The 15,266-nt window shown below is 36.5% G+C and overlaps 2 protein-coding genes across 3 annotated transcripts; one reads left to right on the top strand and one right to left on the bottom strand.

The window, feature by feature from the left end:
- Positions 1-188: 188 nt before the first annotated feature.
- Positions 189-5,868, bottom strand: LOC145574144 (uncharacterized). The gene is made up of 8 exons (XM_081631886.1): positions 5,403-5,868; positions 3,937-4,046; positions 3,632-3,688; positions 3,220-3,519; positions 2,641-2,888; positions 1,680-1,986; positions 1,316-1,589; positions 189-715 (listed from the first exon to the last, which is right to left on the bottom strand). Exons 1-8 carry the CDS (start codon positions 5,724-5,726, stop codon positions 461-463), a joined length of 1,875 nt encoding a protein of 624 aa, XP_081488012.1. The 5' UTR covers positions 5,727-5,868; the 3' UTR covers positions 189-460.
- Positions 5,869-8,345: 2,477 nt separating this feature from the next.
- Positions 8,346-15,264, top strand: LOC145574142 (protein EMSY-LIKE 3-like). 2 transcript variants are annotated; one of them, XM_081631883.1, is made up of 10 exons: positions 8,346-8,814; positions 10,991-11,199; positions 11,279-11,388; positions 11,500-11,734; positions 12,177-12,362; positions 12,489-12,557; positions 13,890-14,135; positions 14,232-14,300; positions 14,382-14,445; positions 14,821-15,264. In XM_081631883.1, the coding sequence occupies exons 1-10, from the start codon at positions 8,787-8,789 to the stop codon at positions 14,973-14,975; spliced, it is 1,371 nt and encodes a 456-aa protein (XP_081488009.1). In that variant the 5' UTR covers positions 8,346-8,786; the 3' UTR covers positions 14,976-15,264. The 2 variants fall into 2 exon arrangements, with proteins under 2 accessions (XP_081488009.1, XP_081488010.1); XM_081631884.1 differs by lacking the exon at positions 8,346-8,814 and adding an exon at positions 10,075-10,099.
- The last annotated feature ends 2 nt before the right edge of the window (positions 15,265-15,266 follow it).

The raw sequence follows: 15,266 nt of genomic DNA, 5'->3' as shown, positions 1-15,266 counted from the left end.
GGCTTTCCTTCCGTTCTAGAAGATTCTAGGAACATTGGAACTTCTAGTCATAAACCAATACAAAATTAGGAAAGGCAACAATTTCTCATCATCCAAAAAAACACATTGTACCATTAGAAGAGAGGTGGGGGGAGGGGATAGAGGGGAGGAGAAGGAGAGTAGTATCCGCGAAAGGTAACAAAGGCAGAAAACTCAATTGGAATGTAATTGTAAACTATTGTAAAGCAATAATGCTGAGAATATTACAATGACTCACAACAACAAAGGTGTGCAATTTTTTCAACTGCAAATTATATTTCAGATTGTAAAAGAAAAGGAAAAAAGCTAAGCAATAATGTAAGACCGAAAAATTTATCTAATATATAGAGAAAATAAAGAACAAGACCGCTATTTATGTACAGAATGTAACCCTGCACTCTCCAGCATAAACTCTTCATTTCACGGTGAGACTTTCAGCCAATCAAGAAGAACAGGAGAGCATACAGACACCAGGTCGATAAGCCCAAGCTGGAGGTAAGCGAGCATATTTCTCCATCCCAGGTTGCTCATCATACGGGCGTTCCATGACTTTTAGCAGCCGACGTACCTCTTCAAAGTCCCCTTGCTCTGCTGCATCAATGGCACTTTGGCATAAATAATTCCGCAGGATATACTTTGGATTGACAGAATCCATAGCAACCTTCCTCTCCTCGTCAGGAATTCCACTAGAAACCAGCTGAGAGGGAGACAGAGAACATTTAATCAATACATAAATCCACTATGTCCTAAGTAGGGACTAGACATACGTACTATATACAAAGATAATATCATAAAACCTTAAACTTGGTTGTTAGTTACACAGCAAAGAAATAGAATTACAACTCATGCTCCTCAAAATAAGGATCAAAAAGTAGCAGCAGCATAACACTGTATCCTATCTTAGCAAGTCAGGGGTAGCAGTGATGGAGGGGGATACAAAGTGTCCATCCTGAGACTGAGTCCAGGATGTGGAGAGCAATAGTATAGCGCAATTACCACTTGGGCCATCCACGGTTGTCACACCCAGATATGTACAATTTTTTATATCTAGAAATATTACAACATTCCTGATATCAGAAATGCAGATTTACAGTGAAAAAGGAAACCATGCCAGGACTGGAATGCGGAAGCCAGTGGTATCACCACTTCAGCTGATCATGCTTGCCTCCCTCTCCGCTCTCACACCCCACAAACCACCCAAAAAATGATCAATAACATGATTTAGATCTATGAGTATGACAAGAGATTCAGAAAATAAAGGAACAAGATAGAAATTGCAATAGTGTGAAATCAATACCTCCTGCGTATAGCATTTCATCCAGCTGGTCCATGCCTCCCTGCGTTCCTGACCAATATCTAGCAGAACAGCCTTTAAGGGGGTCAATATTTGGGTGTCTGGAACGCTAGGGTCAGCTTTTACATTGGAAAGTAGCCGAAAGAAATTTGTGTAATCAACTTTATCAACAGCCATGTTGTTGAGAAGTTTGCTGATCAAATCTTTGTTGTACTTGGACAGTCCAAGTTTTTTTATCATGATAGCTTGATAGTAATCCATGAACTTAGTTCCATATCTGCAGAAAATTATTTATACCCAATATTCCTCAGTTAGTTTAGCCACCACCATAGCAGTGTTCAAAGTATAATTGCAAAACAAAAAGTACCTTTCCATGACGTAATTAGCCTCATTGTCCTGAAGCAAATTAGCTGCTTGTAAGGTAGCAGCAAACTGTGCGATGTTCCACAAGCCTATATCAGGCTGATTTGCAAAGCAGTATCTTCTACCAGGAAGATCAGTTGTGTTTGGTGTATAACTTGGATCAAAAGCATCTAAGAAACCGAAGGGGCCATAATCAATTGTAAGACCCAAGATGCTCATATTGTCGGTGTTCAGCACACCATGTGTAAAACCGACCCCCTGCCAGCCAGCAACCAATGAAGCAGTACGCTCAGCAACTTCAACTGCCCAAGCTGATCCACTCATAGAAAAAGGAACAGGCAAAAAAATATCAGTTCACTTTCTTTAAACACACAAGCAATTTTTTTGTATAAGGATTTTGCATGGTTGAATTTCATAAAGGTTCAATTACCTAAACAAGTAAATCCCAAATAGTAGGAAAAACTATGGCAGCATCAAGCATGAGATTCACAGAGTAATGGTAAAATTAATGCATGAATAAAGCTTCTCAATAAGTCACTTAAAAAAAATTCTATGGTAAAGGGAAATAACAGTATCGTTTGTCCTTTTCAGGTTATTCTAGTCTCATTAAACATAAGATAATTCAATGAAATTCTTGCATATTCGTCAAACAGGAGGATCACTACAGAAAAACAACAACAAAACCATAATTTAACAAGACATTGCACATATAACGATGTGTAAGCTATCATGACTCATATTAGTCTGTCATGAGTCAGTCATTAAAAATTAAAATAAATAAATTAATCAAAAAATTTTAAAAACAAAAAACATGGAACAACATGCACAAGAGGCAACACACCATAGCCCATATGAGCAGTAGTTTGAAAAGGCCTGGCCAAGAAAGCTATGTATTAACCTAGCCTGGCTAACAAAGGCATGCTTTTCATTAACTAAAACAAAGATGCACCAGAACAAATTCCAACCTGCATATTTATTTGAGCTGAGATCCACAACAGACTGGTCATCAAAGCCTGTGTTAAAAGATAAACTTTCACTCTTATTCATATTCTCAATATGGGGGAAGTGATGCTTGATGGCATAATCCGCAAGACGCCGAACGATATCAAGATCTTCTTTCCCTCTAGCGGCATGTAACTGGTATGAACCGAAACGCAAAAAGGAAGGAGCAACTCTACAAACAATTGCTCCGGGTTCTTCCTTTGGATTGCCACTGCATACAGCAGAGATTGATCATAATCAGACAATGAATTAATAGTCAGAATCAGGCTTACCAGCCATGCAGCTAGCCATCTCCTAGCCCATAATGCAAATTCAAAGAACATGGGCAAGAAAGAAATAAGGAGTGGATATAGAAACCATAATAACTATCAAAATAAAAGCTTTATGAGCTGCTTGAAGAGCACAAGTTAGAGAGAGCTTGACAAGGAAAACTTTCCATGAGAAACAGAATACTCTGGCTGATACATTAATGAAAAACTTTAATAAAACCAGGGGCATTGGTATGAAAATGGATGTCATTAATATAGTTGGTGGGCACATACTCATAAAACATATCTCGGACAACAAATTTCCCAGTGGTTACAAGACAAAGGGCACGTGTTGTGGGGATTCCAAGGCTATGCATTGCTTCACTGCAAAGGAATTCCCGAACGCTACTACGAAGAACGGCCAGCCCGTCTGCAAAGCGGCTATATGGGGTCTTGCCCGCGCCTTTCAGTTGTAATTCCCACCTTTCTTTCTTTGAATTCACAAGCTCGCCCAATGTAATTGCCCGACCATCACCCAACTGACCAGCCCACGTGCCAAACTGATGGCCGCCATAACATTGAGCATATGGCAGTCTGTAAAAGATATTTCATCAGGGAGAATCCAAACAGCCCGAGATACAAGAGTTTCAACCATAAAGGATATCCACAAGAAATTAAAACTCAAAAACTTAAGTAGCTGACTTACGATCCAAAAAATGGGGACGCCCCAGAAAATATTAGCGGAAAATCAGGACGCTCAAACCTGATCAACACAACAAGAGATCATAAAATAAGCATGAGAAATAAGTACTTTTAGCAACAGTTAAAATAGCAAGAGAAAAAAAATCTTTCGTAACTCGAGTCAATTGGTCAGGTCAAATGAAAGAATTGTATATAGAGAGTCCATCCCCAAAGAATGGGTAGGTGCATTTAAACAGATATGATATCAAGGCCAACTACCATATATATGCACTATGTTTACTTCATACAGCGGGGTAAATAAACACTCACTCTTTAGGATCTAGCTCAAGAGATTCGGCAACTGATTCAGACCATGCAACAAGTTGTGGATTATCCACCTCTACAGAGGGTGAAACCTTTGTATAGCAAGCATGAAAGACCTAAAAGGAAACAGTGCAAGCCGTAAGACACATACACACAACAACAACAATATTAAGATCAATGCATAATTTAGGTTTACTTAAAGTCAGAAAAAATATATGAAAGCTTGTAAACAGGCCACCCAATTCTTCCATCTCACATGAACTCTTTACTATTTAAGATTAATAATTAAACATGCTTCACCACATTACAAATATTACTTGTTCATTGTTGTCAAGAACACGATAGACTGTTTCCACCTAAAGTATAATATCCAGTTCTAGAGAACCATGTAATATCCATAGAAATGTGTTGTCAAGGTTTATCTTTCTACATAAAATCCACAAAAACTTGAGCTGTTGAGCATAAAAGTAAGAGAGCAAAGATTGAGTCTTCCTTCATGGTAATACAACATTAGCTAGTTTACCACTTTCCAAGCTCCTTTTATAAGAATAACCCATTTACTGAGCTCATTTCTAACATCACTTCATGTCCCTAGGAATGGTTACAATACATACTATATCATTACACATACATAGTAGTATTCAGGAACACTAACTACTCCTTCAATTAGTTCAATAGCGAAGAGCGTCAATGCTAAAAGCAATTTATCTACCCTATATATCCATCCTCCAAGGAAACCCCCACCACAAAATGATTTGCTGCAATCATTGAACAATGACAAAAAAACACCAGGTCAGAAACAAGATTGGCGAGTGATCAACTTAATTGCAAACTCCAAAGTTTGAAGGTAAATCAAGTCATATATTAATTTCACAAAAGGACGGTTCAAGACGTGATTTGATCACAGCATGATCACAATATTATTTTGTTTATTTTTTTGAAGGAACTTGCCCGCACTTAAAATGTACAAAGCACCTACGACTTCCCGCGGATGTGCTCCACACTTGTTCTCAATTCCCAAATTCCCGCAATCTAAGTTGCACCTCTTCAAGTTGTAAAGTAAACCCAATTATTTCCAAAATCTAAACCCATTACTATCTTTGTCGCAGGTTTTGATACACTCAAAACCGAATGCCGCAAAGGTAGTAATGTAAATGGGATTCGATCACAAGTCTTGGTTATCGACCCACAATTATACCAACTAAGCTAGCTCACATCCACAACTTACGTTCGCAATTATCTATTAATCTCATTTTCTACAAAACTTCATTCAATTCCTTCAACACACTCCATTCAACAAATTCACCAGCAACCCAAATCAAACACACTTAAAATTTGTCCAAAATACGCCAACCCCACATCATCAAGGAACTTCAAATGCCCAAAAATTTCAATTAAACAAGCAAAATAATTATAAAAACAAAAATAAAACAATCCCTTGAAAAATAAAACTAGATTAGAGAAAGCAACACCTGACGAGGGATATTATCAACCCTAGAATCAGCAGGCAATTCACGAACAAAAGAATGATCCCAATTAAGCTCTTCAAGCTTCAATTTGGTACGATTACTATCATGGGTGAGCTTCTGATTCTTCAAATCTTGAGTAACCTGTTCAATGGAAGAACTCTGTTGAGAATCCATGACTGAAAAGGTTTTGATGGGGTTGTTGGGATGGCGGCGGAGAGGGCGGAGGAGGGAGCGGCGGAGAGGGGCGAGAGAGGAGAGAGAAAGGGCGGAAGAAGAGGCAGAGGAGAGAGAAGAAGAGTGAAGAAGAGAGAAATGGGAAAGCAGCATTTCATATAAATCGGTGATTACTACCCACCCCCTTAAACGTCGCACAAAGATGAGAGTTTTGGGAAAAAAGGGTGTTTGTTTTTCGGTTATGATGATGATTCATGAGTCATGGGGAAGGTGCAAATTTTGGGGAAGTTTGCGGAGAGGTGTGTGTGATCAATGGTTGATTCACTTGATTGGTTGGGGTGTGTCGAATTTAGGGCATGTTCGGATTGAGATTTTTGCGAGTTAGAGAGGTCGAATAATTCGTATTTGATATGTTTGGTGATCAATATAGGTAAAGTCAAGAATTAGATCGTATTTAGATTCGGAGCTAAATTAGACTGGAATAGATTGGATTTGAATAGTCTGTTTAGACGGTTTATGTACCTCTTTGCTGAGACTAAAACCAAACATACAATAATCCAATTTGCATATATATGACATTGCTTTAGGATCAAATACACCCATAATATACTTCTATTCATTTAGTTTACATATGTTAAAAAGAATTGAGTGTAATAATTGATCATAAAATTTAAGACTTTTATTATTTATTGATGCAAGCATTGAAAAACTACGCAAATTGTCGCTCCTATCATTATCATTGATAACCATTAAACCATATATGCTAAACTGTGATTTAATGCAACACAAATCAATGGCCACAAGATAGTTAAAATGACTACGTTTAAAGAGTACAACGACACTCTTATTTTTTGATTTTCCCCTAAAGTCCCTCAAGTCCTTTTGGTCTCTGAAAAGTTCAAAATTATCCTTTACCACTAGCCACCACTTGATGCCGCCCCCAATAATCCCTCCCCTAACCATGGCTACAAACTCCCCCCCCCCCCACCTTCCAACGGTGTATGTTCCAACCATTGTCATTCATAAGTTCATAACTTAACCCTAAAAAGTCTTCAAACAATATTCAAAGTCTTAATTGACATATGCGTGAGCTATTGTATGATGTTATTGTGTCATTGATATCCTCTTCCACACCACCATGGATTTTTGGAAAGGCTGTATTTGTGAATATTAGCGGTAATTTAAATTTACAAAGAAAAATTCAAATTATCATTAAACTATATAAGTTGATGTCTTGCAACCTCGTGGTTGATTATGTACGCTCATGACAATTCCAAATGAGTGGAAGGACAACTTCTGGTATCACCACTTTAGAAGAAATGATATAGCCATGGCGAAAGTGGAGAACACTACTCCCTCTAACCTAAAACCTATCTCAACTCAAAATCATATCAATCATACTTAGGGCTGTGCACCGGTCCAAAACCAGACCGGACCGGGATCGGAACCCGGAATCGACTTTTTTTGGGGGACCGGGACCGGACCGTAATCAACCGATCCGGGTTCCGGTCCAGACCTGTTTATTTCGATCCGGTCCGATTTTGGACCGGAATGGACCAATTATATTCTTTTCTCTTTTTTTTTTCTGCATTTTAGCATCTTAATATATACATACATTTTTAACGTCTTGTTTTTGTTTGCGTGCTTTCCTATTTTGCACCTAGAATTTATAAATTACAAGTTTTGTACCTATATTTTTTAGAAATTTAAACATAAAATTTAAAATTTTAACCCAAACAATTACAAAAATACACTTTCCAGTCCATTCCGGTCCGGATTGGAATATTCCGGTTTTTACCCGGATCGGACCGAAAACCCGGAATCGCCAATTTATGAGGACCGAAGACAGACCCGAAATCCCCCGGTCCGGTCCCGGTCGGTTTGACCCAAACTTGAATTTGAATTAAAAGCTAGATTAATTAGACATGACTCGGTCCGAATATAACCCAATAAGACTTGACTAGATTGGACTCATAGCCGACCCAAATTTAAATTGATAGCTTTGAGCAGATGTGCTAGCTAATAAATCAATAAATGTTTGATGTGGATTCTTGTATGATTTTCAAATACTTGCATGTATCCCGCACTTGTACAAAATAACTCAATTTCCATTTGGTCAATGAACTTATAATCCTTGTAGCTTAATTAAACTAAGTCCAGGTCCATTTCTGCACACCCCTAATCATACTATCACAATATTAGAAATCTGTTAATTTACCTAAAAGTTGAGGTTAGGTAACAAGTATAACCCTTTGCAAAGAAAAAATCCAATCCATGATATTTTTGAAAGAAAGAAAGAGCAATCCATGATATTAATGTATAGGTTTTGTTGTTGAATTATTTGATAAAGTTTGAGTGAAAGAAGAAAATCTGAAAAATTCACAACATCTTTACTAATGCTGCAAGTCAGCAAATTGCATACAATCACGAAAACTCGAATACAGTTTATTTTTTTTGGATATTGGTGGAGAACGTATTACCTATTAGAGCCAATATTGACTCAAAACCATATCTATCGTAATATCATAAGTCTAAACTTATTCTCTTCAAGATGATGAGATTATATTGTACACCAACTATATCTTTATCCTTTGAAAACCTAACCTTATACTACCACATATATATATATATATATATATATATATATATATATATATATATATATATATATATATATATATATATATACCCCCAAATAAATAGGATTTCATCAAATCAAAAAAGTTAAAAGAGAGAGGAAAAAAAAAAAAAAGTGTTGCTCTCATAAAATTTTCGTTAGGCAAGGCAAAGGAAGTTTTCGTTAACACATCTAAATTACTCGTAGTTTTTGGGTTTTGGTTCTCTACACCCAAACTAGAGAAAAACATCAAAGCGGAACTCAAAATTTTTATCAACTAAAAAGAAATGAAAAAAATAGAGTTAACTAAAAATGTTTCAAGTCCGCGTTTCTTCTCAACCCTTCAACACCATCGCATTCTCTCTCTTTCTCTCTCCTCATTCAACCCTAATTCGCATCAATTTCTTTCCTCAATTCCATTATCCCCTCTTTTTTCACCAGATCTTCATCCCCCAAATCCCTAATTTTAATTTTTTTCACTTTTAGATCGGTTTTCGATCTTTTCCCCCTTTTTTCTGACTTGATCTGGGGTTGTCATTTTGTGGGGTGTTTCTGCTGTTCGACTGAAAAATTCGGGTTGATTCTTAGGAGTGGTTATGGATTACGACCTTTCCGACAGCAGTGGTGAGATACTCAAAGTTCTGATCTTTTCTTTGTTGTGTGAATTTTAGCGACTTTTTGTTTTTTTTCCAAGATTTGATTTTGTTGAATTGTGTTAGGGTTTTCTTTGAAATGCTCCTGAACTATTGATTGGTTGATTGAACTGTTTCATCAATATTTTCTGTGAATTTTGGTGTAGTTCTGTGAATCGAATTAGGGGTTTAATTTCGTTAGATTACTATTAATATCGTTGGATAGGTTGGGGTTTAACTTGCAATTTACAATCTTTAATGATAATTTTGCTACTGTAAATGAATTTTCAAGTTTTTTGCATTACTAAGAACTAGGAGACTGTTTGAGAGCTTAGAAATGGCAAAATTATGAGTATTTTCCAAGTTCAGGAGCTTTATGATGATTGAAGTACTTTTTTTCGGTACATTGTAAGTTTTAGTAATTTTAAGCAGTGTCAAAAAGCTAGATCAATGGTGTTATCACATTCAAATGAATTTGGTTTGATCAAGAATTTTTCTTTTTATTTTTTTTTATTTTTTTATTATTTTTTTTTATGTGAAAGTTATCATTAGGGTGCTTTATTTAATTACATGTTTAATCCTGTACTGTATGGTACCTGTTATTCCCAGGACTCCAGGAGCTATCTATGTTGGGATTGGGGAATGGGGAATTCACCCTTTTCACATCATTAGTCTCTTTTGTAGATTCTCTATGATAGGTTATGTTACTCTGCCTTGGTTACTAGTGTGACAGTGTCCAGTACGGGTTAATCGCATGTCCAATTATTAAAATTTGGCAGTTTGTTGGCCAAATTAAAGTTTCAAGAGTCTATGATAAAGTGAACTGTCCGAGTAACGTTTATTATGAATATTGGGGTGGGTAACTAACTTTTGTTTTTCCTTTTTATCCGGACGTTAGCGTTACTGGTGCTAGCATAGGTCATCTCAGTGTATTTTCTGGTGATTTCCAGTCATGTTATTGGATTGCTTATGACAAGGGAAATGCCTATTTAGAAGTTGGCATGTATGATTTTCTCATTTGGCCGCTCACTTGGTTTTTTCTTTTTTTTTTTTTTTTTTTTTTTTCGGTGTTAGTTCTCAACAATTAATCAAAAGTGAGTGTCAAACCTTGCCATACTTAATTATGTGGGCTTGAATCACATCTGTTACATTGTTATACTTGGATCTGTAATCAACATGCTTGATTTTTTAATCCTGTGATATTTCTTATATTCATTGTAGTTGTTTCAATTTGTTGCAGAGCATCTAAACATTTAATTATATACTTATGGGGGAAGGTAAGATGATATGATGCCTTAAATGAAATGTTTCTGCGTGAATAATTCTTAGTTTATTAGTTGGGATTCAGATTCTCTTTATAAGAGAACTTAATATGGTTTTGTTCTAGGTGCTAAATGAAACAAAGTGGAAATTTCAATTCATTCAACCATTTGTTAACGCCTATATTTAATGTGAAAATTTTAAATATACTGTATGGGCTGTTGGTGATTATTTTGTGGGATGCTGACGATTTCTATAGCTTCTCTCCTTTCATGTTTACTTTGATAATTACTATTTTCTCCATGTCATAATAACCTGATCTCCACATATTAAGAATTTGGTTTGGTATAGTTATAAGGGATTTATATAGTGAAGTGGCATGGATTGATGGTTTAAAATAACCTATATATCTTTACATTGGCATAATTAGATAATATCTAATGTTGCATTGTACTGTAGAGTGATTTACGTTTTGAAACAAAAATAGTTATGTCTTGGAATGGTGTAGTATGAGTCACTCTACTTCACGTTTGGAGATAACCTATGTATGTTTTGGATTTCCTCGTTACTTTTTATTGCCTTTTGATTCCATAGCTGCCATGATTATCATCCCTAGTCACACCGAGTTTATTATCTGCTGCATTATATTTGTCTTCATTGTCACGGTTCTTATTTCGGCATAATCACTGAGAGTCTGAGAGGGGTCCTTTGTAAACAGATTTTGATATATGTCCTGCGCTACATCAAGATTTGAACTTTTTTTATGTCTTTGCTGTTGAAATCTCAACTTTCTCTTCATTCAGATTTCCATTTTAGGAATGTTTTCTGCAGTTTTGTTATTTTGTTTGTCCATTGTGGTTTGTTTATAATGTTGAATTATATCTTGTTTTTTTTTGGAAATTTGGTAGGGACGGATGATGATCTTCCACCACCTCATCAAAATAGATTTGCAAGAAATGCACGTGTAGCTGGGAATGGGAGGTCTGCAGTTGCTGCCCCTGCTCCATATCCAAGGATGCCAAATAATGACATGGAAACACAAATCCATATAATTGAACAAGATGCGTATTGCTCTGTTTTGCGGGCCTTCAAGGCTCAATCCGATGCCATTTCTTGGGTACTATGCTGTTGCTGATTTATAATTATGTTCAGAATCATTATATTCATTTGTCTAAACACATTGTGCTGTTTATTAGGAGAAGGAAAGTTTGATAACAGAATTAAGGAAGGAGCTGAGGGTGTCAGATGAGGAACATAGGGAGCTTTTATCAAGGGTGAACAATGATGATATGATCCGTAGAATAAGGTTTGACGTTATTTTTATTATCAGTCATACGTGTTTTCAATATATTTGTTATAATTGATGATGATGATGATGCTGTCTATTGACAAAAACCATTTATATTAACTTTGGCAGGGAGTGGAGAACGGCAAATGGGCAACCAGGCATGCTTAACTCTTCGCAACCTGTTCACGAATCTGTACCTAGTCCAACTGTTTCAGCCTCGCGTAAGAAACAGAAAACAGGACAGTCAGTGTCGGGATTATCTGTTGGTGCTCCATCTCCGACCTTGCATCCTAATATGCAACCATCTTCTTCAAATTTGAAACGAGGCCCACCTCCGGGATCACGACCCAAAAAGACAAAACCAGTAAGTTTCTGGAATTACAAATTTTGATAGCTAGACAATTTATCACGTGCTACTATATCTGCTAGGTCTGCAAAATTTATCACGTGTTACTATATCTGCTAGGTCTGCAATGTGGTGTTCTGTGGTTGCTAAATGCTGACAGGTTGAAAAGTAGAGGTGGCTTTGCTGTAATGTGTAAATTCTGTTAGTTATAACGGGATAACTTATCATTTGATTGTTGCTATATTGGTTTGTTATTCCTTACTAGTTACTAGGCATACTTAATGTGTTTGCAGTTTTTTATTTTTTATTATATTTTTTTTTTGAATAAAAATTTCAAGTAGATTTACACGGCAATACTCAGAAACTTCCTCTTGTACTACATTTAGTTGCTTGTTTGACTTATCACTCTGTGTTTTATGGTGTAAATTTCCATTACTCATGGAAGCTTGCTGTTCTGCAGACTTTGCCATACCCTTCTCCTGCTCCTCCAGGAAGGCCTCAGGTAGCCAATCGTAGTACATCAGGCAATTTTGCTGCTAATGACCCTTCTGATACTGAGAATTATGGAAAGATTGGGAAAAGAGTATGGACAAGATGGCCGGAAGATAACAATTTCTACGAGGCAATTATAACAGACTTTAAAGAGGTACGGTTTTCTTATCTCCCCCCTCCCCCCCTTCTTCTCCCCTACACACACAAAAGTATGGAGAAAAAGATAAGCATGACGCATATAATGATTCTTGGAGACTCACATCCTTCCAAATTTTGTTAGGGCCGGCATGCTTTGGTTTATGATATGAATACGCCAAACGAAGCATGGGAATGGGTCAATCTGAAGGAGGTAATCACACACTCCTCTTTCTGAAGAATATTAATCTAGGCTTTTTAATTGGTGGGTGGATCATGCTTTCTATATCTACGAGTTTAATAGTTTATGCTAGTCATAAATAAAAAGAGAAACATGTGCTTAATTACATTATGATGGTTGCTATTGTTGTATTTTAAAGCGGGTTTGTTCATTTGTGGTGCTGACGTACTGTGATGAGTTGGACACGTCTATTGTCCTTGGAATCAATCTTAAAGAGTTACATTTTTGTTGCTACTACTATATCTCTGTATCTTTTGCTATTCATGCATCATACTCCTCCCCTTCTTTTTAGGTGAGTGTATGGGTGTAAGAAAAAAATGAAGGATACAGTAAGAGAGATAGGAGTAAAGAGGTGGGTGGTGTAAAAATAAGGGAGTGAGTGGAAAGGTTTAATTTATTGTGTTAAGATGGTAAATAATGTTTGCCGAGAATAGAATAAAGTACAACTATAGAATTAGGTAGAACTCAAATAATAAATGATTAAAGACCGAGGGAGTGTTTACTTCTTTCTTTTTTAGATGCCTATATTGGTGACAGACATCCATTGAACTGTAGTGTTTATAGCAGTCAAAATATAGTATCTATCCCTTTAATTATTTGCTTATTTTCCAAAATAAAAATAATGCTTCTATGAGAGTGACAAGATTTTCCTTTTGTAGGGACTCTTAGTTAGAAATAGATGTGATTCTGTTTGATTGTCTCTATAATAATGCTACTATCTTTTGTTTCTTGTCAGTCTCTTGTAGCATGAGTTTTTAAATAACTATAAGCCAATTTGTTGCAATTAATATGAAAAGGAGAAAACTGTGCTTGGACATTTAAACTGGGATTTTTTGGATAGCAGGATTAGCATCACGCCATCACATAATTTAGAGCTGAAGGTTGGGAGAGATGGATCTTTTTTTTTTTTTTTTCGTTGGAGTTGCAGTTTGGTCATAATATTGTTCAATGCAGTTTACGATGGATAAATAATCTGATTGATTTGATTAGCATTTTTTTTATGGTGGTTAATTTTTTTAGTTACTAAAATAATTAAACAGGTCCAGCGTCTAAATCTTAAAAGATGGTAAAGATAGCCCATCTCCATGCAATGCAGAACATATATGTACTCTGTTTGGTTTATACGAAGTATTTTCTAGTAACCAGTTGAGTTGGCTCCTGAGCATTTGATTTATATTGTGCTCTGATATTTCTGTCTGCAGTCCTTGATAAAAGAAGTTATACATTTATTGTAGCCCATCTCTTGTGACCAATTCAAAATATAGTGACTTTGTTTTAGAACTTATGTGATTTAATATGTATCAGATATCCGATGAAGACATCAAGTGGGAGGCTGAGGGTTCTGGAATATCCCATAGAGGAGGTCGAACTGGTCAAGGTCGTGGTTTTAAGAAGTCTTCGGCCCGTGGTGGAGCTGTTGCTGGTGCAGGGAGAGGTCGTGGGACCTTAAAGGGCCAGCCCAAGAAGGATTTGGTTATGCCCCAGAATGGTATTGGAAGAAAAGGATTGGGAGATATTGAATTACTTCATACTGATACTCTAATTAAAGAGGTAAGTGAGCTTGCTGAGAGAGGGGGGAGGGGTCTGTAAGTTTCTAATTTTGTCTTCAGATTGATGGTGTTTGATGGAATGATAATCTCTTTGCAGGTGGAGAAAGTTTTTAGTGCTAATCATCCAGACCCAATGGAGGTTGAGAAAGCCAAGAAAGTGTTAAAGGTAATGAATACCACGCTTCCTTTAGTTTTTGTCTGTACATTTGTCTTGATATGGGAGTTTGAATGAATCGTTGTGTTGCAGGAGCATGAACAAGCATTGGTAGAAGCTATTGCTAGGCTTCAGGATGCATCTGATGGTGAAAGTGGTAATGCTTAATTGCCTTCTGTTTGTTGTACAAATTAAAAAGCGCCTGTGCCTTTTTTTTTTCTTTCCATCCTCCCTCTTTAATTTCGTTTTGGTAGATCAACTGATGTAAGTTACTTGTACAGAATTCTCTAATCAAGCCTCTGGCTGAAAATGTTCCATATTGGCCACCTTTCATCATTTCTGTTCCTATTTTTGAGATGTTCATCCTGTGTATATCCAGTTATTCAATGTTTTTGTATCTTGATGCCACTGGCCAATTGTATTACCTGTTCACTTCTGCTAAATGCCCTTTTTTTTTTTGGGTAAAGTTGTATGTCTATTCAGTGAGAAGTGGATTGTTAGCATAATGTTTGTTATAATTTATTCCAACCAGATGGGGGAGAGCATCCCTTCTCACAAGGACAGTCAATGGATCGAGAGCAAGGATGGAGGAAACGACAATATGATGAAATGGGAGAAGGTAGGGGAATGGAAGGTCCCGATGGTGATAAAGGCAGAGTTGCCTCAGAAAAGAAGCAAGAAGTTTAGTCTGTGTATCTGAATGTTGGCATTTGCCAGATTGTACCATTGTCCATTTAGAATTATAGGTGATCATTAGGGGGCAGTAGGTAGTGGGAGGTGTAGATTTTTGTATTAGTACTCAGTTCTGTATTTTAACCAAAAACAATAGAAGTTGGTTCATGTAAATCTGTCAGATTCGTAAATTTATATAGAATTGTTTTAGTAATGCACATTAACTCCAGTAGCTGCAATCATTTCAAAGAATATTACAGAAATAAATAGAGACCATATGTTTTAACATGTAACAATGTTGCCACG

This window comes from Chenopodium album, chromosome 13, assembly GCF_948465745.1.
Source record: "Chenopodium album chromosome 13, dcCheAlbu1.1, whole genome shotgun sequence".
Classification (NCBI taxonomy): domain Eukaryota; kingdom Viridiplantae; phylum Streptophyta; class Magnoliopsida; order Caryophyllales; family Amaranthaceae; genus Chenopodium; species Chenopodium album.
The sequence above is the reverse complement of the archived record's forward strand: the minus strand, read 5'-3'. Positions and strand labels throughout refer to the sequence as shown.